This window comes from Colias philodice, chromosome 15 (genome assembly GCF_061535455.1).
Source record: "Colias philodice isolate Cphi_HAF_F1 chromosome 15, ilColPhil1 Martin Lab GWU primary, whole genome shotgun sequence".
Lineage (NCBI taxonomy): Eukaryota > Metazoa > Arthropoda > Insecta > Lepidoptera > Pieridae > Colias > Colias philodice.
Genome location: NC_143100.1, coordinates 6,159,241 through 6,185,730, shown reverse-complemented (window position 1 = coordinate 6,185,730; position 26,490 = coordinate 6,159,241). Strand labels below are relative to the sequence as shown.

Genomic DNA, 26,490 nt, shown 5'->3' with positions numbered 1-26,490 from the left:
CTCCTGATGTTATCGGGCAAATATTTAATATTATATCCTATATTTTTAAGATGTATAATTTGATTTTAATTTAGAATTAATAATACATATATATGAATAAGCATTTATCGACAAAAACTACTGGCAATAACAGTAATTACTTGCTCTGTGAATACCAGTAGTTTTCCTCGATTATCTGAAATTGATATCACACTTCGCTTATAATAGGAACCAACACTTAACATCCAATTCCTTATTTAATACTTCAATTTTTTTTAAATTTTTATTTCAAGTTTTATTAAAAATAATAATAACGAATAACGATTCGACTCGAGAATTCTATACGAAGGTACAACACTAACTTAGATGCCAAACTGGATTCTGCCAAAATGGCCGAACTTAGTTCGCGTACTGTAATGTGAATTTATTATTGAATTTTAATAAGTTTAAAAAGATTCTGAGTATTAGACAATACAGATTATAGATACTACATGTAAATGACTTGAGTGTTATAGAAACAATATATATAATTATAAACAGAATATCCTAACCATGAGCGAGATTACTAATAATGAAGCACTTGCTGACTCTGAGAAGCCGGTTCAAGTATCTGGTAATGGTCAATTCCCGCCTTTCCCCGGTTAGTACACTGTTTAATAACACTATAAACAAAATGTTTGCTATTTATTGTGTTAGATATTTAAGATGGATTTAGTAAAATGAAACCAAATAAAATATATTCTTTATATTTTCACTCAATAGTACCTTTCAGCATTTGATGGTACTTGAGATGTAAAATATTGTTTATATAAAAATGCATACCTACTTATCTACAAAAGTAATAAATTTGTTTATTTTTTTATTTACGTATCATTTTATTATTTTTATTGTTTGAATGGTAAGTTTATTCTTTGATTAAATAAATATATTAAAATATTGAAGTCACAAAGTTTTTTTATTAATTAACAATACATAAATGTGTAACTTCCTAATGGTTCTTATTATCATGTTTATTTTTTCAATCTTAGATATTTTGTGGCAGTGGCAGATTACTGTTAAAATAAGCAGTTAGTTTAGCCAAACAACTGTTTATATTTATTCCAATCATATTTCAGTACCTATTTAATGTCAACACCTTTATTTCCAAAAAATATGCAGGCTCTTTTGTATTCACATAGCATTCTATGTTCTTACATTTTATGATCATATTTGTGGGAGTTCAATAATGGGTGCTTCCTAAATGTGTGAAAATAGTGGAGTAGTGACTTTGGTTTATCTGAAACTGCCTCTATCACAATCAAAAAATGACTTACTTAAAAAAAGTCTTTGCATTTTGATAATGATATATTTTAAGTTCACTGGTTCTGCTAACCCAGTCAACTTTGTATTGCCTAACAGGCCATTTTTTATGTTTCTCCCCATAAGAACTATCCTCACACTTTATGGCAAATTATAATAAAAAAAATAATCAGCCATTCTCAAGATTTGCGCTTAGCAACAAAGTTCTACAGTATAAACATGATACACTAAGATAGACTTATATGATTATACAGGTTGAATTAATACTTATAACATCACAAAAGGACATAGAATCCATCCTTTTCTTATTTGAATCACATCATATGTTATCTGTCTTTAAAAAGAGCTATTTTAGTTTCATTGTTTCAGACAGATCTGATGATCTGATTATTACAATATTTATATTGTCATCTTTGTGAATGCATTTAATATTTGTGATAGAAACTATTTAATTGTATGCAATGTGTATTCCACTTCACAAAAAAGTTCAACATTTTTAATTTTGTTTCAACAGCACCAACTGATGAAGATTTTGAAGATGATATTCCTGAAGACGAAAGGACATACTATAAAACAAAATTTAATGGTGAGACTGAAACACAAATAATTTAAAAACTAAAATTAAAAAATATATACCTATGTTATAAATACATATAAAATATATTTATATATGTTAAAATTTATCAAAATTTAGGAAAATTTGCATATTTCTACATGATCACACGGTAACATTAGGAATATTATATTTTTCAGATCTTAACAATGTGACCAGCATGAAAGTACATTGCTCTTCGTGTGATCGTCATCTAGGGCTTACACCAAAAAATAGCCAACGGATGCGCACACACCCTATGTTACGCACTTTAATCTGCCAGTCATGCCATTCTTTTTACAACAGCGGAGAGTTCGAAAAGGGGGATGATGGCTCTGAGTTATATTGCAGGTGGTGCGGGCAAGGCGGACAAGTGTACTGTTGCTCTGAATGTCCTCATGTGTTTTGCGCTGTAAGATTTATTGATTTACTTTAATATATTTTATAACCCAGGTAAAAAAAGTGTGTATTCAGTATTATATAGATTTTGATGTTTTGCATCTTGAGGCTATATTGAATGATGTCATGTATTTCCTTTCACTTGATTTATCAAGTTTGTAAGAGAAATTTCATCTTTATTTTTTTATAATTGTCCGTAACAGTAGATGAAATAAATTCAATATCTATTGGGAATGGTCCAAAATTTTAATTCTGTACTTTAAATACTTTGTTAAATTAAGTTAACAAGAATTTTTTAACAAGAATATCCTTTCACTTGATTTATCAAGTTTGTAAGAGAAATTTTATCTTTATTTTTTATAATTGTCCGTAACAGTAGATGAAATAAATTCAATATCTATTGGGAATGGTCCAAAATTTTAATTCTGTACTTTAAATACTTTGTTAAATTAAGTTAACAAGAATTTTTTAACAAGAATATCCTTTCACTTGATTTATCAAGTTTGTAAGAGAAATTTTATCTTTATTTTTTATAATTGTCCGTAACAGTAGATGAAATAAATTCAATATCTATTGGGAATGGTCCAAAATTTTAATTCTGTACTTTAAATACTTTGTTAAAATAAGTTAACAAGAATTTTTATGCACTCTTCAATTTTATATTAATATAATAATATGTTCTATGTACTCTAATCAAATTCTAATTCAAAATATTAACACAATATACATTTTTAGAAATGTATAAAGAGAAATTTGGGGCCCTCTAAAATAAAGGAGATTGAAGCACTTGATGACTGGAGGTGTTTTAAGTGTAACAACACATGCTTAAAAGATTTGAGAGCTAAATGTTGGGCCGCACTACGATACTGTGATCTGAAAGCTAGGTAAATGTCAAATTACATGTCTCTTAATTAATACCAAGACATGAAATTAAATAATAACATACATATTTATATAATTTTTTAATACTATAATATTAAATCTTTAATAGAGGAAAATATTTTAGCACAAAAATCAACCTTTTAAAATTAATTTTCAATTTTGGTAATAAAGTGAAAAAATAACGTAATTATTTTTTTCACTTTTAATAATCAACCGATTGCTATTTGCACCTTTCAATTAAATGTTTATTTCAGACTTGCAAATGATGTTAAAGATAGTGCACAAAAGGAGGCATGCCTTCAAGACTGTGCTCGGGACCACTCTGAATGTTGTAAAAATAAGATGAGAAAAAGGGAAAAAAATGATGTCAAGAAAAAAGAAAGTGAAACTAGAAAAAGTACAGGTGCATCGGCATCATCCATCATTTCTAAAATACCACCTACAATACAGGTACCAAATAGATAATATCGTGTTTTATGTAGACATATTAATGTTTTTATTGAATTTTTATTGTATCAGATTATAGAAATTATGTTAGTTAAAATATTTTTGTTTTAGGTAAAGAAGTTTGCTTCAATAAATATGGAGGAAGGGAATAAATCGGAAACCAAAAAGGCTGTAAAGCGAGCTGCTAGTCCAAAGCATAAACCATATATTCTGAAAAATCCAATAACCGTAGCTTCAAAACCTGTCAACACCTTTAATGTTTCACCTATGACAAAGAAGATGAGAATATGTGTATGTATTTACTATTTAAATTATAATTAGATGTTTTGGTCTTGAGATGTTGTCTGTATCATAACATTTATCTTATTTTCAGATGCCCCCAGCGCCAGTAATGAACCCAATTCGAATTATGCATGATAGGAAACAAACAAACACGCCTAATAGTTTTCTCAAGATAAGACCAAAATCACAGATGGTATATAATGGCATGAATGTTGGCAATTCCTTTAACAATGTAATCACCAATGACAATATCAATTTATCATTAGAAAGTCTAACACAGGTATAAAGTTTATTCATATTCATAAGAATAGTACTAATTCAAATTGCTCTACACTTAAGTTTCATTTTATTAATGTGTCTTGACAACTTTAGGGTCTTGATATGGCAGCAATGTCAAATATACCTGGTGGATCTCAGGATGATGAACTGGTCTGCACTCCTGACTTTCCTATAGAACCTTTGTGTGAGGTAATAAAATTGTTTTCTAATTTTGAATAACACTGACCACTTTATATTTGACCCATTCATTGTTTTATATAATTCTCTTCAAATTATCCTACTTATGTAATTTGTAATATCATACATGTTAGGCAACCACATGCCATATTGATTAAATAAAAAATTGTTCAAACAAAAATAGCAAGGATTCAAGGAATTATTCATCTTCTCGTGCGCCCTCAATTATGCCTTTCTTATGTTTTAGTATCGCCGTTTCTTTCTGATTAAACTAACATAGGCTCATGGATGAAAAATTTTTGACTAAAAAATTAAAAATGAACTTGATTGAATTATTTATATTTGTTAACTTATTCCCAACTTTGATTGTTTATCATAGGTCACTGAAGATAACACGGATGACGATGTTCAGTGCATTACACCAGCGCCAGTTGCCGCACCCAAAGGTCCTCCGCCTCTCATACCATATAGTTCTAAAGATTTGTCCGATAATAATATCATACAAATGACTGAAAACGATGTAACAGTGAATTCAGTGACTGGAGGCCTCAAATTCCGTGTGGATCCTCAAACCTTATCAGCTAATAAAATGTATCGTCTGCCTGATGGACGAATTTTTGCTATAAATGCCAATCCCAATATGCCTGGTGGTTATTCAGCTACAATAGTAGCAGTAACTGAAAGTAATCCAAATAAATCTTCGGGAAATACTTACGCAGTTAAATTGAATCAGGTCTCGAATCGTCCAACTGTTTCTACGCCAACACCTAGATCGCTCAATAATAGCCGTAACACATCATTGTCAAGAAATTATCAACGACAAAGAAAGAACACAAAACGTTCAATAGACACTCCAACCAGAGAAGCAGATCTGCAAGTACCTGTTGAGTGGTACAGATATAATTTAATAGACGCTATCGATGCTCTAGAATATTCCTTATCGAGACTAAATAAACTCAAAAAGGAGGCAACTACGTCATATTTACGAACTAGAACTGTGCAAGAAATGCGAACTTTACATAGAAGTCTAGAAAATCTATTAAATACGTCATCACAACGATTTAAAGAAATACGGGAAAATATAAACAAAGAATTAAAACAGTATGTTGCAAGGAAAAATAAACCAATTCAGAATAATAGTGAAGAAGACGATGACGATGTTGAAATACTTCCGGATATGGAAGAAGATCCTATATTTATTGATGAAAATTCATTAGATTCAAGTGCAAACGAAACTCAAGAAGTTGATTTAACAGGTGCTGGAAGCAGCGAACACAACGATAGTGAAGACAAAATTTTAAAAGAATGTTTATCTGGATCTACTGACAATTATGAGAATAATCAACAAAGCGAGAGCTGTGCAGTTCAGGATAAACCTACCACAGCTTCAAAGGATAATTCTATTCAGAAAGAACCTGAAACTAACAATGTCGAACCTGAAGCCAACAATGTCGAACCTGAAGCCAACAATGTCGAACCAGAAGACGTCGATGCGCCTAAATCTTCAACAGAGGACAATGTAAATTGCAACGAAGAGACTATGGAACTTGCTGAACCTACAGAAGTCACAATTGCAAGTAAAGATGGTAAAGTAATTGAAAAAGAAAACGATAATTGTGAGATGCAACAAGATTCCGTAAACAATGATCCTAAAAAGATAGATGATGATGAAAGTAGTAAAGTGGATCTCATTTCAGAATCTGACCAAACTTCCAGCAGAGATGATAAAACTCAAGTAGAAAATGGAGATCATAATATGGAAAGTGAGGGAAAAGGCCAAGATATTGATATAAGCGATGAAATGATTGATGACTTACTAAAAGGCGATTCACAAGAAAATTCAGATGCACATGAAATATGCTCTCTGGAAATTTCTGATGAAATTAAGGATCAATAATGCACAAACCTTATTCAACCTGTAAACTGCAAACTAAACCTTTTAAAATAACTGTAAAATATACCTCAGATTTTACAACTTCAAACCAGTACATAGAAGTACAGATTGTAATGTTATAATTATAAGTTAAAATAAAAACTATTTAGCTATAAGATATAATGCAAATAAAATAAAAGTGATTACACTTTTTGCAGCAAATAGGATTCTTTTCGTGACAAAAAAGTAATACTTAGTACCTACTACATATTTCTTTTTTTTTTGTTTCGTCGTTTAATAATTTACGAACATGCGGTCGCAAAAATGCTTTTTAGAAAAACATTGGTGTTCCTTTTGATTTGGACTTACTTTTGCTCTTTTTAATGACTGCATTTTGCAAAATTTGTATAATAAATTACTATGAGAAAGATGACTTACATTTCCTATTTTAATAAAACAATTTTAATATATTTTGTTTAGTAGTAATTAAAGTTTACCAATATAAAATAACTACTGTACTATTTTGACAAAAATAATCTCCACTTTGTCGAATAAGAATTGTGTATATTACAAATCTGTAAAATAAAAATTACTTATGTATGATATTAGGTTCTACTTTTAGGATTAATACTTGTTTTCATATTAATGCTTGTGATAGTAGGTAAGCAAGAAAACAATAGCAAACAAAGAGGTTAGTTATAACTATTTTTATCTTTTGTATGTGGAGGTACAAAAAGTATAGAAAATTTTCTTATTACTACATTTTAAAACTCCACAAATTAAATACATACCGGGAATTTTCTTTCATAAACAAGTATGTATTAATTGTAAATAACAGAAAATATTGGTTTTGTTGCAAACTAAAGTGCAGTTTAGCAAATTACATCTTTCAGTTGCTGTCAATATAAAACAATGAAAGCATAAATAATGCAACAATTATTCCCATAATCTTGACATTTCAATAACATTATGTTTAATATTGACATTTTATTATTATATTTATAGGAGGTGCATTCAATTATTTTTTACAATTACTTTTTTGTAGTGTTTTTATGCACATCTCTTTTAAGGACGTAGGTATATGCAATTCACCAATCCTACAAAAAATGGCATTTGTTTTTTTGTTAATTTTTTTATTTGACTACCCGTATACCGGCTAGATAGAAGTCGTATGTCATGCAAAAATAAACTGTAAGATACAATGTTGGGTTTTGTGATTATTATAGAAATATGATTAAATGGATTTTTGTTGTGATTGTTGGTACGCAGTTTGTTTATTTAGTATGTATAGTTTATCTTAAGAAGTATCTTATATAGTGGATAGAATTTGTACTAGAAAATATAAATATAACAATAAGATAAGTTTTGTTTGAATGTTTTCCTTTGACTTTTTAAATATGAATATGTACTGTTGCTTATTACACACCGTGATTTTGTTTTCACTGTTAATTTTATTTGTACGTACACTCGCGAAGATACTGATTAACGAGGTTTAATATTATTTTTGTGCTGGTGAAATTATTTATAAAATTGTTGAAGTAAATTGTCGAGATAACATTATACAAACCAATCCATCGTCATAATACGAATGGATATTAATCTCACATCGGGATACATAATCGGCTCCGAAAAAAAAATATTATCAAAAACAACCCGAAGTAAGAAAGAAGTTGTTATGTTGTGCATCGCAGAGCACGTAATACAGAAACTATTGCTTGTGGCCGTTAAAGTTTTCTTGCCCATAGGGCTGAGAATGATACATTTTAATTTATGTAATCGTATACTAAAATAAAGCTGAACTATTTTGTAAGTTAGGACTATAGATAAACTATTTTTATGATACAAACTTCCATCCTCTATTTTATCACCTCAGTTTATCTAAATTCTTTCTTATCGGATGCCTGCCAAATTTCAGCTTGAACGGTCCAGTAGGGCTGTGCGTGGATAGGTCAGTCAAGACTCAAGTCTTATTATAATCTACGAGTAATTTTTGCTACTACCAATGGATGTATATTGGAATAAAGAAGACTGTTTGGGAATGAAGAAATAAAACACATTGTTTCGGTCATATAATTTATTAAAATAAAAAAAAGACAAATGCATAAAAAATAAAGTTAGCAATTCAAACTGATCGTATCAGAAAATGCAAGGAAATAGTTGTAATATCACAACAGTGTACTTATAAAACATCGATCCAATTAAATTAAAATTTTTATTATGTAAATGACTTAATAGCGAAAGTGACCTTTCCGTGATCGCTCTTCGTGGTAGACCCTCATGGGAGAGTACGTGCCGTTCGAAGCACCATTCGAGTTCAACCCTGTAAAAATAATTTCCATTACTTTCGCGCCCAGTATTGTATTGTTCGTAAATCTATAAAAGTAAAATGCAGATAAAAGATTAATTTTATGGTCGTGCTGTGGAGTGCAGAAGCCAAATTTTGCAGAGGAGTGTGACACATAATAATTATGTAATATCAATCCTTTTTAATACCTTTTCCATCTATTTGTCCATCCACAGTCCTTGCTAAGAAACGATAGTCATGAAAATTAAAATTTTGAATACCATATTAACCAATAGTTATAAACCTAAAGTCAAATGGTTATTTTACCCTATCATTTTTAAATGTACCTACTCTATGGGGGTTGTACGTCACACAAAAACTAGAACGTAGAACGCGGGCGGTAATAGTAATACATACACACACACGCAAATACACCCTAAAGGAGTTTGTAGAGCGCGGACAGCTGCCGCCAACATTACAATGCTGTTGCAGATTGCACACACACAAAACCCTGCAGTAAATGGTAGAGTGCGGTCGTATGGTACAGCTGTGGGCCACACACACACACATTCTGTAGGAGGTGTCGGGCGGCGGCCAAAAATAAGAAGAGCTGCGGTTCGCACACAAGCTTTGCAATAGCTGGCAGAGCTTTGCCGCACAGTAAAGTTGCGGTATAAACCTACATATTCGCAGTAGCTTATAGACAGTGGCCCATGTAGAGTTGCGTATCACTCTCTAGCAGCAGGTAGAGCTCAGCCGTTAACAATAGTGATGTGTTTCTCACTTTGCAGCAGTTATAGAGCTCAGCCGTTAACAATAGTGATGTGTTTCTCACATTGCAGTAGCTGATGGAGCTCGACCATTATTAGTAGTGCTCTAGTTCTCACATTGCAGCACCTGGTAGAGCTCGACAGTTAAAAGTAGAGCTGTGGTTCTCACCTTGCAGTAGCTGGTAGAGCTCGACCACAGACATGTATATTTAAGTAGACAACGCAAGTACCGCGATCTGTATGAAAACCAAGCGTGTCATATTTTTTGTACTGACCTTGACGCGTTATGACGTCACGAGCGCTTTTTAGTGATGTTAATTTCATTTTACGCTAAATCGATTAGGCCGCCACTCGCGCGGCGATTCTAGTATCGTCCTATCCCATCGAAGTAAATCGAAAGAAATCAGATCAAACTAGATCTATGTCTAAGAGGTAGTCAAATAAATGAATCGTAATCGATTACTAAATCGATTCAAGACAGAAAAATGATAATTACCATAGACAGAGGGATGATAAAATAAAGTTATAAACCTTTTAATATTCTAACAAGTAAACTAATGTGTTTTAGCTTTTTCTTACATATGCCCATTGAGTTACCATGTACTACGTACTAGAGAGGCCATCGAAAGAAAGTAATGAAACTGTCAATCAATCAATCTTTATGTCCCGTTGCATCGATCCATTTTCCTTTTATGTTCGGGTTACTTGGAAAACTGAAAAAACAAACATAGTCTAAGCAATAAGGAGTTTTCTTAAAAAACTCCCAAGATGACACTTTATAACTAATGGCGTCCATGTCATAATATTTATTTTTAGTACCTTTGTATTAAAATACTTAAAAGTTCTAGGTCAAGTCGTATTAAATGACAAAAAAAATCTATGCCTTTTTTTCTGAAAAATTGCTCCTTCAAATTATCATTTTTCTGTTCGATTATAAAATCGATTAGAATCGAGAACTGTTGCATCAAATGAACATCACTAACCACAAAATTGGACAGAAAAATGAGAACAGAAAAATGAGAAGACGCTATTCATTGCTTGTTATCATACGACGCGATCTTTACCGTGCTAAGTAAAAGCCGCAATGTATTCCGAATCATTTCGTATGATTTGGTATCCGTGTTTGTCACGATCGTTTTCCACAGATATTCTTTATTTGATTTTAAAATAAATAGTGCATATTCTGATTAGAAAATTACTTACCGGTGGAAGGAAACATCTATGCTAACTCGGCCACTCACAGCTGTGGAGTTTCTACAGTTTATAACGGCGCAATTCGGCATTTTACTTTATTCAGCTTCACGTCTTTCCTTGGCGAACTGCAAGCGCGGACTGAGTGTAGGCCAGCGTCAAGTAAGTTTCATAAACTTAGTTTGGACACGGGAAGTACATACACTCGCTTAGTCTATCTTGATACATGTCTGTGAGCTCGACCGTTAATAGTAGAGCTGTAGCTTCTAGAGCTCGGCGATAGAGTACGTAGAACAGCTATGGTGTAGCTGGTAGAGCTCGGCGATGAAGTAGAGTTGTGCTTCTCACCTTGCAACAGATGCGTGGGTGGTGAAGCAGCGGGCGCAGCACAACGCGGTGCGAGCAGCAGGTGGTAGAGCGCGAGGTAGACCACAGCGGCCAGTAGAGCCAGCACGCCGAGCGCGCGGTACACGTCCCGGCTTGAGTCTACGGTCTGCTCCAGGGATACCATGCCGCTTATTATCGCTCCGATGCAACGACCTACACATGAAAATGTGATTAGAATGGTGAGAGCGTTTTTAACGGTTACGAAATATTTTATATTACCAGCTTCGCTTCTTACGCATGATATTAAATGTACCCCCACCCCAAAAAAAGGCAAAATAAAGAGCTTTTTACACTTTAAATTTATCTTAAAATAAATGAATGAATGAAACGCTTTATTGTACACCGTTAGAAAATAACAAAATATTTATTAATTTTACCTAAACAGAAGTGTGCAATAACAGGCAGAGCCTGGCCAGTGGTCGTGTATTTCCTCGGCACGAGGTGTCGGAAGTACAACACCGCAGTGACCCACACCAAGCTCAGGGTAAACACTTCAAACAGCTCGCTGATTACTATCACATTGTAATCCGTACTGGATGCCAGGGCTGGAAACAAATAATGAGGAATATTAACAAGTGTCAAATCTTATTTGGCTTTCGGAAAGTGTTTAATATCTATATGCGCAAGCAGTTGTATTTATTCGATACTAGCGCTCCGCCCCGGCTTCGCCCGTGGTACATATTTACGTTTTCTCTACATAAAAACCATCCTCATACTTCAAGGAATATAATAAAAAAAGAATTATCGAAATCGGTTCAGCCGTTCTCGAGTTATGCGCTTACCAACACATATTGCGATTCATTTTTATATATAAGAAGGAATATTAACAAGTGTCAAATCTTATTTGGCTTTCGGAAAGTGTTTAATATCTATATGCGCAAGCAGTTGTATTTATTCGATACTAGCGCTCCGCCCCGGCTTCGCCCGTGGTACATATTTACGTTTTCTCTACATAAAAACCATCCTCATACTTCAAGGAATATAATAAAAAAAGAATTATCGAAATCGGTTCAGCCGTTCTCGAGTTATGCGCTTACCAACACATATTGCGATTCATTTTTATATATAAGAAGATAGGAATAAAATTGTACTTCGAAGTTCGAGTAAAGCACAAAAAAAAATCAATACTGTCCGTCTACGTTAAAAATTCAGTAAATAACATGTAAATAAAGATTTTCACATGTAGGTACATACAAAATAAACAAGAAATACGAATTGCGTTATTTTGATATGGGTTCACTAAAATCGAGGATAACGTAAACATAACGTGAAAAAATACAAAGTAGGTACTGCAAATAGGCCAAAATAATACTATAAGTAATACAGAAAATTAATTTAATAACTTTTACTCTTATTTTAAGAACTCACCCGTGTATCTCAAACAATAGAAGGTAAAGGCAGCAATAAACACATTAGAGTGTCCGATATAGTCAACAAGCGCCTCTGCCCAGCACAGAGCGGGTACAGCCGGCAGAGCACCCGCTGTTAACGTCAAACCTGCTAAGAGGCTCGTACTGTTCATTTTAACCATCGTCCTGTAATAAAAAAAAATGTGTGCGTGTACTAGTGTACGTAAGAAGTGAAACTTCTTTATGACCTTATTTTTCAAAAAATAATTTACTATAATATGCAACTTTACAGAAATACGTCGAATCACGCGTGGTAGGGATAAGAAAAAGATGGCGCGTAACGGAAAAATGTTACACAAAATTTTTTTCCAACCACGATAAAGAAGTTTCACTTCAATAAATAGGTAATTATGTTGTTCTGGTATAAAATTTATAATTATTCATTATGGTTGTGTCACTCGTGGAAGAAGCAATTTTAAATGCATTTAAGATCTCGATTATTCTTAATTGTAGGTAAAATTTTAGTCTTCATCTGTGCTTTGAAGACCTGTTTGATATTTTTAATAATTTGAAATTTTTACAATCGATTGAATTATATACTTTTAGAAATTACACACAGGGCCAGTTTTTCTATTCTTTATAAATTTATATTTATAAAGCATTTGAATGCCATAAAACAAATATCAATTTCAACAAAAAAGGTCGTGTTCCATCGTTACAATATTGTATTCACTGAAAAGTGTTTCATATTGGTTGAGATGGTTGTTAATCAACTCAATAGATGGCGCTCGGTGTGTCCCTTAGACACATAAAACTGAAAGAATAGAATAAATTCGATTGCTCTGGCGGGTCACGAGTGGCTGAATTGGTCAGGCATCCGCCGCGGAATGGCGCGAAAGGATGCGGGTTCGAGTCCCGCCTCGTGATCGAATTTTTTCTATTCTTTATAAATTTAAATCACAGCAAGTCAACGAATATTAGCAAAGTGAGGGTAGTTGGGTCAAACGTCGTATAAACAACGTCTGAGCCCCTAGGCACGATTCGTAAGAATGTGCCACGATTCGAAGGAAATAAAGGATACGGAATTTTATAGTATTCAGACAGAAAATAGTGACAACTATTCATCCACAAAAATATTAAATCAAAAGTTACGTCAAACAATATCGTATAGGAGCTACCAACGTTGACAAGAGAGAATTTTAGTATAGATGGTTCTTTGATATACTGTTTCTCTTCCTATTTCTACTAATACATAATTAATATATACCACGGCAAGTAAGCGTCGATGCCGCTCCACAGCGTGCCCAGCAGCGCCACGACGGCGAACACCGCGGCGGTCTCGGCGCCGTACCGCCGCACCGCGCTCATCGGCATCGCCAGCACGCCCGTGGATGTGTGCCACCACCACTCGGGGGTGGATAGCGGCATGTGACTGGATTCAAAACATTTTTTTAAAGAAAGAAAATAAATTTATATAATAGAATAGAAAACATTTATACCCAATAAAATGATACAGTACATTAAATTTTATTGCCAAAAACATAGTTAGGTATACAAAATTTATCTAAAAATTAAATGAGACAAATGGACACAGCTTCAGCAAAATGCTGCACACAAACAGCGCTGATTTACAGGCTGTAGTTACCAATTTAATATTTTTTTTATTTTGTATTTTTTTCTACACGAAATCGCTTCAGGAAAAATAAAATAATTGCCATTAATCATAAGTTATTTGATAAGCTACCTTACTAAAAATATATCTAAAACGACATGTATCATGAAGTGCTTCACATTAGTGAATAGGTAATCAAGCAATTTTCAGAACTTGAACATTTCCCAATTTAATAACTTTGCTCCTTTATTTCCAATCACAGATGGCGTTAGGAAAATAAACTAGTGCTTTGAAATGTTCACATGCTTTATTGACCGTGTAATTTGACTGATAGGATTAGTTATGTAAGTAATAAGACTATATTTTCCATATAATCATGGACAACAGCTATAGTGAATCATGTGTATGCAATCCGTAGTTCCATTACCATCCTAAAAAAAATGAATGTTTGATGCCATGCCATCTACTTATCTTAATAAAATGAATGTAGGGTAAACGCAGCTATCAACGACCTATAAAATTAATTCGAAATTTAAACGTTTCCAGAACAATTCTAGCTATAGGTAGGCAAAGTTATACACGAATGTATTACTTGAGCATCGTATACTTTTACGTTAGTGTGAATAACTGTGCAAAAAGAGTTAAAATACGTAAGTTGCTGCGGGGTAGCGTGGACGCAGGACGTTTCGTACTGTTCCGTTGTTCCTTCGGGTAAGTACTGTGATTTATCTTTTTAAGACATTTACAAACAAATGACATCTATACTTTAATTTATATTACTAAATGTCAATGCATTTAAGTGTCAACTTTTCATTTCTTACAACATTTTATTAATAAAAAGTAATTTGAAACGATAAAACTTTAAATAAAAATGGGACGGTGTTAGCTTCACCAGTTTAAGTCGTGGCAGGTATCAACGACCCATAAGTCGGCAATGGCAGCAACGTAACTTTTTGTTTTAAATTTCTTTTATGTTATTGTATCACACTAACACAAGTGGTTTTATGGACCAGTTTAAATCTAAGCTATGAGTCTTCATAAAAATCTATTAGCGACTAAACTTTTTTGTCTAGTGTTTATTTTTTAGCGTTGTCAATTTATACAAAGTTATGATATTTTTCGAGGATCGGTATCGAATAGTTACAGTAGTAAATCATTGTTTTTTTGTTTAAACAATATGCATTTGTTCATATTTTGTATGACATTAATCAATTATAATCTATTTTATAGTCTGATGGTCAAATGAATTAAAATAACCATTTTTTTATGGGTCGGTAATACAATTTAGGTTTATACTTACATACTTTATTACCGACCCATGTGGGTCGGCAATAGCAACTATAGGAAGCTATTACCGATCGAATATAGATTGTTTAGTTTCTCATCTGTATGTTTGTAGATATAGATATATAGTCTGGATGTTTGTAGATATAGATATATAGTCTGGATGTTTGTAGATATAGATAATATTGATCCTTAAACATTCTGCTCGTAGTTGAGCGTGCAAATATATTTTTACTACTTTTATGACATAATAGGTGCCTATTAAAAATGCTTCTTCATGGTTAAATTAACATAAAACATATAATTATATTTTTTCCAGAAATATGGAGCCACAAAAGCGGCGAAAAGTATACAGTAAAACACAACTCGCCGAAGCAATCAATCAAATAGCATAAGGAAATAAATATCCTAGAGTTTGAAATCCTTAATTTAATATAATATGTACATATATTAATATTTAATAGTATTATGTTGATTATTTTAAAAGTTTATAATTATTTAGTTAATTACTAAGAAGTACTCATTTGTTTTATTAAAAATAACTATAATAAAAAAATACGAATATATTTGCATTTTTATTTCATTTTATTAAGATCGGCAATCATCATCAACACTAGCTTCTATACATTCCATTGCTGGAAAAAGGCCTCCTCTCACATACGATCGGGAATAGCTGCATAAAAATCGTTAATAGCTTCACAGCCGTTTTTATGGGTCGGTAATTGCAACAATCGACTAAGTCACATTGTAAATTATTTTTTACAAGATAATCCTTTATTAGAATGTATTTGCTTCTATAAAAACATTTTTTATACATAACACTAGCATATAAAATGAAACTATAAATCTTTAGCAGAACCAGTATACTTAAAAAATATGGTTGATTTTGAAATTGCCTTAGAGGGGTCGTTAATACCTGCGTTTACCTTATGATGAGAAAGAACCAACCTGTCAACAATCAGTATAAGAGCGCCAATCAGCATAAACATGGCGTGCAACAAGAACGGCACTAGAAACGGTGTTTCAGGCATATTATCCGCAGCTAGACCGGCTAAGGGCGGGAATATCGCCAGGCCAAGTGTTCCGAATGCTAATTGCCGCCCCACGTCACCGCGGCCTAATGATGTCTCTCGGGTGGCTATTACACACGCAGCGCTTAAGAGAGCTAGAGCCGCGGTTGGCCATATGTCTGCGAACAGTCTGTGGAATCATTTTGAAATTTAATATGTATGGTAGGTTAGTAAACTTTTTAGAAAATATATAACTAGGTCGGAGCTGATTAAAAGCTGATAAAAATCGTCGTCGTCGTCGTCGTCGTTTCAGCCGTGGGACGTCCACTGCTGGACAAAGGCCTCCCTCAGGGTTTTCCACCACGACCGGTCACCGGCGGCCTGCATCCAGCGGCTCCCTGCCACTCGGACCAGGTCGTCTGTCCATCTTGTGGGTGGTCGTCCCACGCTTCGTCGCCCAGTACGTGGTCTCCATTCGAGAACCTTTCTGCCCCAACGGCCATCGGTTCTGCGAGCTATGTGCCCGCCCATTGCCACTTCAGCGTGCTAATCCGGCGAGCTATGTCGGTGACACCGGTTCTCCTACGGATCTCCTCATTTCTGATTCGATCTCGTAGGGAAACTCCGAGCATAGCCCTTTCCATAGCACGTTGAGCGACGCTGAGCTTGTGCACAAGGCCCAGGGTTAGAGACCACGTGATAAAAATAAAATATAGTGATAAAAATAATAAAAATAAAAATAAAAATTCATCTTGTAAGTGCCTATATGTTTTTATGTATTAAGGTGAAAGGTCCTTGACGAACATTTAAATTTAAAACAAATCTATTAAAGATTAATTGAAAAAAATATTTGTATGCAATAAGAAAAAAAAAATAATAAAATAGGGTTAGAAAATTAATTATTTTTATAAAGTACCGTATAACAAAATAGCTCCAGAACGTATACGCGGGGTCACCAATCACGAGCCTGCACTCCGCGTCCGCGAGGACACCGTCAGGCTCATCATACGGATCCAACACTTCACAACGCACTGCTGGCGTACATTCACCGCCCTCTGGGTTGATTTCTTCAATTTTTTCGGGTGGCACGATGCATTTTGATGGACCACCTAAAGTTTTATAGAACACTAATTGTGGTTGATAGAATAAATAATGTTGTCGGAAAGTTTGTTTGTGGAAATTCGAAACATTTATGTGGGTGGAGCTTGTTAAATGTTATCTAATATATATAATCATTAGGAATTAACTCGTCGCATAGAGGATTTTACATTCATACGCTGTTTTATATTTTATTCAAAGTATGATGAGTATATTTTCCCTACAAAATTGGATCAACCACGTAGGTCCGCACGTGCTGGTTATTAAAACTTAACGCATTAAACAACACGTGTAGACACGCAGTAATTAATAAATATTGCCGTTCATAAGAAAGTTTTGTAATTCCTTACATACCCAACTATTCAGCATAATTTTATTAATAGAATTTCCAACACTCACTTGTTTTATAAGTACACCAATTGCTTTCATCTGTCGAGTTATCATCAGGCAATTCTGGAGCTAAAAGGGAAAGAGGAACTCGCATTCTCTTCGCATGTTGCATATAAACGAGACATTGTCCATTGTAACACAGATGTGGTGGGTTGATTTCGAAATCTGTTTCGTCTTCTGGGTCCTCCGATAATGAACCGTTTGTGGACGCCTAAAATGTGAATTTAAAATAGATTTAAAAAGATTTTTTGGAGAAACAGAATTATTATTGGGAGCTAAAGCAAAAATAAACAATAAACAACTAAAATTAAACTAAATTTAATTGTAACTAACTAGGTAGGTAATTTTAATTCGATAGATTTGATTTCGGTAAGATGTACTGATGTGAAACCATAAAGTGGAAATATTGGATTGAGTTTTAAATCAATTTAACTAACTAAAATAAATTATCTATTTAGCAGTTTAATTAGATATAAAATAAAGATTGAATCTCCACTGACCGTAGCATTAAAAACGCTGTTATAAAGTGGCCTAAGTGTGGTGGTCGTTGGAATCGTCTTAAAAGGTTGCATAACCCAAGTCATATTTTCGTCGGCGCACCCGTATTCACACGCGCCAACCGCTAGCACTCCTGACTGCATAAATTATACACGAAATTAATAAACAATTCATTAAAATGCGACCTCCAATGAAAAATTAATGACATAATTACCCGTTTGGTACTTGGCATACCTTTTCTCCGTCCCATCTATTACATCGCATGCCCTCGGTACAAACTTCTTGCATCACTTTACCGCCATCAGCGTCGCACATGAATAAAACGCGTGGTCTTCTAGCCTAAATAAAAATAAAGTGGGTTTGTAATAAAAAAAAAATTCTCTACTAAATTCTTTGAAAAAAGTGCATTCTCTCAAAATTTGGCACGTACTTCATGTCTTTCCGTGTAGGGCACAGTGAGTAACAATGTATAGAACAAGGCACTAAGTATAAGGCACAGGGCAGTAACAATCCTCAAAAGCTTTCCGGAGCCGCTGGGACCAGTCCCACCTCCTGTAGAACCTCGACCGACTGACAATCTGTGAAAAATATAAAACCACTTTTATAATAGACATGTATAATTTTCCCATGTGTATTTTTCAAATGCAATATGTAAAAATTTAATATCATAAAAGTTATTTAGCATCTTGTAAGTAAAAAAATGAATGACTAATCCGACCTTGTTTTAAAAACAAGACCTAACCGATAAATATACTTTAAAAATAATAGCTTAACCTTCAATATTCCTTAAAACTGATTAAAATGTAAACCAAAGTCGGTACTTATACTAACTTATCAATAAGTGGACCCAAGAGAGCTGGCCCCAATAACGCGATGCATGGCGTGACTGCAGATATCAGGCGCGCTTCCCCTCGGTCCAGGCCTACAGACAGCATGTGTAGGGGAAGGAAAGGGTAGATACATCCTATGCCTGTAAAACAATATTAGTACGTCATTGATCTTAATTTTAAATCGATTGCTACTAAATTCCTTGGTTTTTATGGTATAGTACGACATAAAAGAGATGAAATTAATTATTTTGGAACTAATTCGTTTTTCATTACCTGGCAACCCTGAATTGGCAATGTAGCTGTCAAGTTGAATAAAAATTTGTTGTTTTTTTCGTGAAGTGGAGAATTAGGGTGCACTCACACACATCAGTCACCGTCAAGTCACCGATGACTGATCGGTGACGGTTTGTGTACGTATCCACAAACACCAGTCACCGTCATGTTGTCCGTCAGTCACGTCGCCGGTTTGACTGAATCATTGAACACATACATCAGGTTAGTCAGTGATTAGACGTGTGTCACGCTAGAGAACATGTAGCAATTATTGACGGTAGCACGACGCTGACTGAACTGAGACGTGACGGCACCGGGTGAGTGGGGATAAAAGTATGATACATGTATGGAAAGATTATTTGACGTGCCTGACCGGTGACGTCACTGATAGATTTCGTGCCGGCGACTGTCGTGTGGGAACAGAGTCATACTAGAACTATTGATACATATTTTTTTTTAATCCTGTCCGGTGACGTGCCGTGACGGTGACTGATGTGTGTGAGTGCACCCTTATTGAGATAAAATTGTTATTTAGAACAAGAAATTTAAATAAAAAAGGAGACATCATGAAAAAGGTTAAACGTAGCGGTGTCCGTGATGTGGTGTATAAAGTTTTTATTCGGTGTTTGTCCGAATTTCAAGCTGGAAATTTATTGACTGATTTGGAAAACGTTTACAAACGTACAGCAGAATATACCGGTGAGATTCCATTTATTTTTGCTCAGTACTACGTAAAATAGAATATTCCATTAGTGACGAGTGTTTAATGTATGTATGTATGGCGATTATTACGTTTTCGCAATTTAATTTGAGGTTATTTGTATGTAAACAAAAACTAGTTTTTATAGTGCGACCAGCACAATTTGAGTCAAGAAGTTATATCCAATCCAACCAGCCTCAAATAAAGTACCTAGTTTAGATTTTACTACATAGTATAGTGATAACTGTTTTCATACAGCTATCTATCTATTAATCAATCAAACCATAAGAAAAAAAATCATATTTACTGTATCATATTTACAGATACTGAAGATGCCCCGTACCCTCTTGCCAGTACTTCGAAACAGAGTGATGATCAGTCCTTTGAAGGAGTAGAATATTTAGATTTTGATGAATTATATTAATGTACAAAATTTATCTACAAAAAAAATAAAAATACGTGGTTTTCAAATCGCCTTGTTTTTTTCTACCCGACGGACCCAGAAAGAGGGTAATGTGTTTGAGCTGCATGTATGCTAGTTTGTTTGTATGTTTGATTCTATGTGCGCCTCTGCAGTCTAAGCACTTGACCGATTTTTATAAAATAACTAATTCCAAATACATTTAAGTAAAATTTGACCTAGGTAGGTCAATTAAAATACTAATGTATTTTTGTCTTAAATTTACACTATTGCTACAATGAAACAATTATAACGGTTTAAATCGCGGTATTTATTTTAGATTATATATATAGATTTTTGGATTTTTATTCTATAGTATCAAGATCGCTTGCGTCGCAGTATAAGTGTTGCTATATGAGCGACGGTGGCGCCCTCATTTATTTTCATCTCTTTTGTGTCGCACTGTACACCACCGCACCGACACTGATTCAATCGAACATCAATTTTTCATTTATACATAAATATGTCCACTAAAAATCGTTTATATTATTAAAATGACAAGTAACTTTTTGTAAGCTAAGTAAGTACTTACATACTAGTTGCACATGTGACGATTTCGATCGCGGTATGTACGTAATACGTATTTGCGATTTCTATTTTGTACTGTCAGGACTGTGGTCATGATCATAATACTTATAGTAAAAGTATTTTTTTAACTGCATTACCCATACAAAACCACCATAGGCACTATATTTTCGTTAGTTAGGTACCTATTATAAATTATGATACCTACTTAAAAAAAAATAGAGATTAAATCATAAAATCCTTGAATGATGATTTCATCGATATATTATTATTTTTATGAAACTAGCTTGAATGAATGAATATGGTATAAGCCTACATTGAGAATGACATACTTATAACTTAACCTAGGTATACAATATACATAATTGTAAAAGTATGGCAAATGTATCGTTTAACTCAAACCAGTTTCGCATATGCGACTAATATTAAAGGCAAGCATCTGCGCACAATATACGGGTATTTTATATAGACGATCGTGTTCCCGATTGTATTGTACGGAGCCGGAGATCGAGGTGAATGGTCCCTAAATCATTCGTTACCATTGGCGACCGACGTTCCTTAGAAGGAAGCTTGCAACACTGCTCGAGAGTCGAGACTGTAGACACTATGAAATCGGCGAACATCTCCAAAGAACTAGTTTTTGTTATACAGTATACTCTCTCGATTTATATGTAGGAAACGTTTTGACTTTGCAACATCGATGTCATTTATTTTATAGAGCGTCCGTTATTATGTTATAGCCAGTTAGCGATAAGAAAATACACTGACCTGCTAAGAAGCAAAAGAGCACGCATTTTAAAGTTATCAAGTTTCTGTTCACAAAGGATCCCATCTTGGCGCTTTCTGTTCTTGAATTTATGGAATTTTACTTTAACATCTTGCACCTGGAAACAAAAATAACAAAGCATTACAATTTACACACAAATTGGATAACATCTTCAATCGAATTTAATGCAATTTTTTGTTTTAGGGTTTTTAACGAGGCCACGGTCGTGTATTTGTACGCCCACATATGACACCAGTTTATTATAGACGTTTACAATGAACGTTAATTTTAAAATAGTTACGCGAAATGACGTGATCCTCTATTACTGTGATCTCATCCCTAGCCATTGTGACACAATTAACTACCCATTTAAATTGAATTGTTTGAATTATTACATTAAATTAACAATTTTTTATATGTAGGAAAGGTAGTTATAATATGAGTAAGAAAATAGTAGATAGTTATTGTTTTATAAAGATATCTAGTAAAAACATGAAGATTGAAATCTACAATTTACAACTATTGACCTCATTCTGGTAGTTTTAATGCCCACCAACTATTTCCATGAACTATAAATTCCACCACTCTCTAATAACACAGCACGATACATGCACATTTATGTTATTTTTGCTATGTGTATTTGTATTGAAATGTTTTTTTTTTCATTAAGTACAGGAAATATTCAAAATTTCTTATGTGTTCTACTTCCTCCATAAAGCGATGCCTGAAATTTAAGAAGATCGTGAAAATTTTGAAAATATCAGCTCCTTCCAGTACATTCTTCCCACTTCACAAACTTTAGATAGGTAGTAGATACCGTGTAGGTAATTTTAATTAATAAAGTAAATTAAAATAAAAATTAATCGCCAAAAATGTGTTGCTGAACGTAAAACTATATTTTTTGGCAATTTTTTTTTCACGTTGTTGCTGGCACTGAGAGACCGGTTAGACCGCTACGGTGCTAGACGCTCACAGCCGTAATATGGCTATAATAAAGTTGAATATCTCGTAAGTCTCAATTCTTATATACTTACATATATTCGTTTATAACTAAAGTAATAATTGATATAGAGAAAAAATATCTTGGGATTGGATAGTAAACTATATTAATTTCTTACTGTTAACATTTATTTTAGACATAAAGTCTAAGTAAAACTTAAAAAAAATGTAATAATCCTTAAAAAAGGCATAATTTTTGAAATAAAAATTAAACCAGCATTGTACATGGAAAGAAAAAGACCCAATAAATCATATACTAAAGTTCCATTTTAATTGTATGTTGTATGTGTGACTGTTTCACGAAAAAAGGCAACTTCAGTTGAAATAGAAATATGAATTAAAAATTTACATTGCTTATAAGTCCATTTTATTGAAGTGAAACTTCTTTAGGTGCATTGGGAGTAAAATTTCAAGGTCGCGTCATGGCAATGCCGTTACGTCATGGAGTAAGGCGACGATATTGTTATCTTTGAATCTTGTCAAAGAAGTTCCACATCAGACACGTGTTTTCGGCACACATGATCTTTTTTTAGTCTGTATTTATTATCCATATCAATGTTCTTATACATATACCTACGTTGTATTTTATACAATTACTTTTTGTTTTATTGATTTCAAGCAGAGAGAACTCGACGCCTTCGTTTCTTGCAATAAATTATGACTAATGGGGTCAGGTTAGAGACTTATTTATAGAATTGTTTGACAAAAAATCGAACGCTCAGTAATGTATACAATAATACAACAACGTAATGTATTACGAAACATTTTCAACACATGTCTTTGTACTCTCGTAGTTAAAAGTGGTGGGATTAAGAAAATAATACAGCTAAATGTTCGTAACGTTTTCCGTATAAGCAACTATTACTTATTTAAAAAATCGCTCTCAATAATTGGTTCTAAACTATTCTATTTCATTCATTATACCATAGTATATTATCTACGTAGGTATAGCTGTGAGTTCTGAGGTGTAATATCAATGTGCACTTTTGACATCATGCGCTTGGCGCCTACGGATGATTCAAGCATTCTGATTCATATATTATCCTACGTATAATATATGAGTAATTTAACACAGTTTCATTCATTTTACATAAGTATAGTTATAAACAACTAGCGGTCCGCCCCGGGCTTCGCCCGTGGTACATATTTACGTTTTCTCTACGTAAAAACCATCCTCGTACTTCAAGGAATATAATAAAAAAAGAATTATCGAAATCGGTTCAGCCATTCTCGAGTTATGCGCTTACCAACACATTTTGCGATTCATTTTTATATATAAGAAGAAGAAGATATAAGAACAGATAAGATTTTTCATTTTTCACGCATAAAATTTGATCATTACTTTGTAAAAGAAAACCTAGACAGGCAAAATAGGTTGTCATTTCACGTTTTATTAATTAAACACGCTTTAATAACCAATGTTGTAAAGAAAACAAAATATATAAGTAGGTACTACAATAATACTTTAGATAATATAGATCATAAACAATTGGCACAAGAGCTATATTTAGTTTCTTAAACGAATTCATTAATTTTGTTCAAATTGCTAAAAAATAATCAACATGCTTTCAAACATAGATAACCCAATAGAAGTTCAAGAAGCTTCAATTTAGTAGCTGACAATGTTATGTTGGGATTGGGAGTGTGATGTCGTCACCGCTATAAACGGCGAAGGTCTGTCGACATGCGTGACCGGTGACGCTTCGTTTACAAGCCTGAGGGCAGGCCACACATTTTGTATCACGTCACCGTATTACATTATTTTACAAAAAATAACAGTTGATTACAACACACGAAATATTATTTAGGGCCGATTTTTCAATGCTTGGATAAAACTTATTCGTCGAATAATGTATAAAACTATCATTTTGATAACGTATTCTAATAATTGTCCGTATTTGACAGTTTACGTGACATATTAATATTATCGTGAAATACTTTATTGGACGGATAAGTTTTATCCAAGCATTGAAAAATCGGCCCTTATAATAACATAGCATAGTGACAGTTAGCAGGTACAGGGAATTTTTTGCTCCAATATCGGCAATACATTTATACTAATAATATATACTAATAATATTATACTAATAATAATAATACATAAACCACTTTTGGCGCTCTTTTTTTCTCGAGATAAACGTTTGGTTTTGTCACGATAAAAGTGGTTTATCGCAGATAAAACCAAAACTAAAAGTAATTACACAAAATGCTCTGACAAATATCTTGCAAATGTTTTAATATAATTGTTTATGAAAAAAAAATCATAATAAGTATTACCATGTCAAGTAGAAAACGTAAAAGTGTGAAAATTAGAGCTAACTTGGTGATTTTTTTTTATCGAGTCAATTTTAATATTTTATGTTTTTGATTGAACAGAATCGTTGAACATATCATCTAGTTTGATATATATTTTATTTTTTAGATTTGGTCTTGAATATTACACGTATCATCTAATAGAAGATTGGTAATTTTGCTTTATACGCACCCTAAATAAATAAGTGTTCTTAATTAATGTTTAAATGTATTCTTACTAGGTTCCACTAAGCTAAAGAAATTAAGATTAAATATAGAGTAGATAGATAATACCTATGCACTACCTACTATGTACTACTGAGGAAGTTGAAGATGAACATTTTATATCATTTCAAGCTATTGTTCGTAGTAAAATACTCAACGTAAGCACTACTTCGATAACACCCGTATAAAGTTACGTATTGCAACAGAAAAAGCTGCAAGCAATAAATATTTGTAGACCGTAGGTACAAGTTACTCTTGTTTTTTCCATTCTACCTTGGTACTTGCCAACGTAACCTTATCATAATAGCTAAATTCATTATTTACGTCCGAATGTTTTCGACATCAAAAAATATTAATACATATTATTTAGTAATCAATTAGATAGGTACCTACTTATAATATACATATGTACCTAGATTCGTTCTTAAGAAACTACAGGACTCATAAATACCTACTAATTCATTGTAATAATATTATGTAGTTCATTTAGGTATATAGTTACCGAGTTCCGACTGAGAATAATTTAGATAGGCAAGACTCAAATAAAGAATGACAAAGTCTGAACTTTAATTAATACTGAACTTCCGCTGAGCAGTGAGTTCAGAAATGACGGGAAACCATTTTAGCTTTATTAACATACCTACTGTATATTATAATTTAGGCAAAATATTAAATAATCAATATTTAATATTATATGCATAATATATTATATTTTATATTATATATATGTATGTATAATATAAAATATCGACGGTTTTAACTTACATGCAACTAACACGAGAAAGTAAAAATTAAAATTAAATTAGTTGTTAATTAATTAATTTGCATCAGGCTTATGGTGGCAGAGGTTGTTTTTATAAGTTCATGATATTGAAATCAGCTTATATAAAAAATTTTTTCATCTAAATAACAGATGAGGGTATTATTATGTGACATCACAATATGTGATCGAAATTTTGATTCTTCGATATGCCGGTGTCCTCATGATGTGCAGATAAATCGAAAAATAAATCATTTATTTTCTGCACACTCGCCTGGTTTCGAACCCTCAACTTATCGATTAGTCGACCTCACGGCTCACCGTCACCACTGCGCCCCCAGGCCCCAGTCATATCTTGCAATTACGATAAATAAACATAAAATCAAACATATATTATGTATTTCATTGCACGTAGTCTATTAAGTATATGCCTACCCACCCTGTCAAATTTTTTCTATTCTGTACTAATAAGTTGCTACCATTTATCAACACATCAATAGACTATTAGTAATTTAAAGTCGAGGCACGTAGATATTAGTTTCGCGGTTCTTACACGGAGGTGTTTAAATTGTATTTAA

The 26,490-nt window shown here is 33.2% G+C and overlaps 2 protein-coding genes across 3 annotated transcripts in view; one reads left to right on the top strand and one right to left on the bottom strand.

The window, feature by feature from the left end:
• Positions 1-215: 215 nt before the first annotated feature.
• LOC149482250 (uncharacterized) lies at positions 216-7,573 on the top strand. The gene is made up of 9 exons (XM_089703785.1): positions 216-619; positions 1,793-1,864; positions 2,032-2,282; positions 3,005-3,153; positions 3,406-3,601; positions 3,710-3,889; positions 3,972-4,160; positions 4,253-4,348; positions 4,716-7,573. Exons 1-9 carry the CDS (start codon positions 532-534, stop codon positions 6,231-6,233), a joined length of 2,739 nt encoding a protein of 912 aa, XP_089559911.1. The 5' UTR covers positions 216-531; the 3' UTR covers positions 6,234-7,573.
• A 695-nt stretch (positions 7,574-8,268) lies between these two features.
• SP1173 (major facilitator superfamily domain-containing protein SP1173) overlaps positions 8,269-26,490 on the bottom strand; it is a 33,256-nt gene continuing 15,034 nt past the window's right edge. For both annotated transcript variants that reach the window (XM_089703790.1, XM_089703789.1), the window contains 13 exons: positions 21,639-21,754; positions 18,914-19,052; positions 18,513-18,660; positions 18,317-18,421; positions 18,085-18,219; positions 17,594-17,795; positions 17,013-17,205; positions 16,035-16,286; positions 13,458-13,622; positions 12,210-12,376; positions 11,219-11,386; positions 10,803-10,994; positions 8,269-8,529 (listed from right to left, as the gene is read on the bottom strand). In XM_089703790.1, the coding sequence (XP_089559916.1) occupies positions 8,438-8,529; positions 10,803-10,994; positions 11,219-11,386; positions 12,210-12,376; positions 13,458-13,622; positions 16,035-16,286; positions 17,013-17,205; positions 17,594-17,795; positions 18,085-18,219; positions 18,317-18,421; positions 18,513-18,660; positions 18,914-19,052; positions 21,639-21,702 (2,022 nt within the window). In that variant the 5' untranslated portion in view covers positions 21,703-21,754 and the 3' untranslated portion in view covers positions 8,269-8,437. The remainder of the gene's footprint in view (positions 8,530-10,802; positions 10,995-11,218; positions 11,387-12,209; positions 12,377-13,457; positions 13,623-16,034; positions 16,287-17,012; positions 17,206-17,593; positions 17,796-18,084; positions 18,220-18,316; positions 18,422-18,512; positions 18,661-18,913; positions 19,053-21,638; positions 21,755-26,490) is intronic.

Coding starts and splice junctions, on each gene's coding strand:
- LOC149482250 (XM_089703785.1), top strand. CDS start 532: ATGAGCGAGATTACTAATAATGAAGCACTTGCTGACTCTGAGAAGCCG. Junction 4,161..4,252: donor CATTAGAAAGTCTAACACAG/GTATAAAGTTTA, acceptor TGACAACTTTAG/GGTCTTGATATGGCAGCAAT. Junction 4,349..4,715: donor CTATAGAACCTTTGTGTGAG/GTAATAAAATTG, acceptor TGTTTATCATAG/GTCACTGAAGATAACACGGA.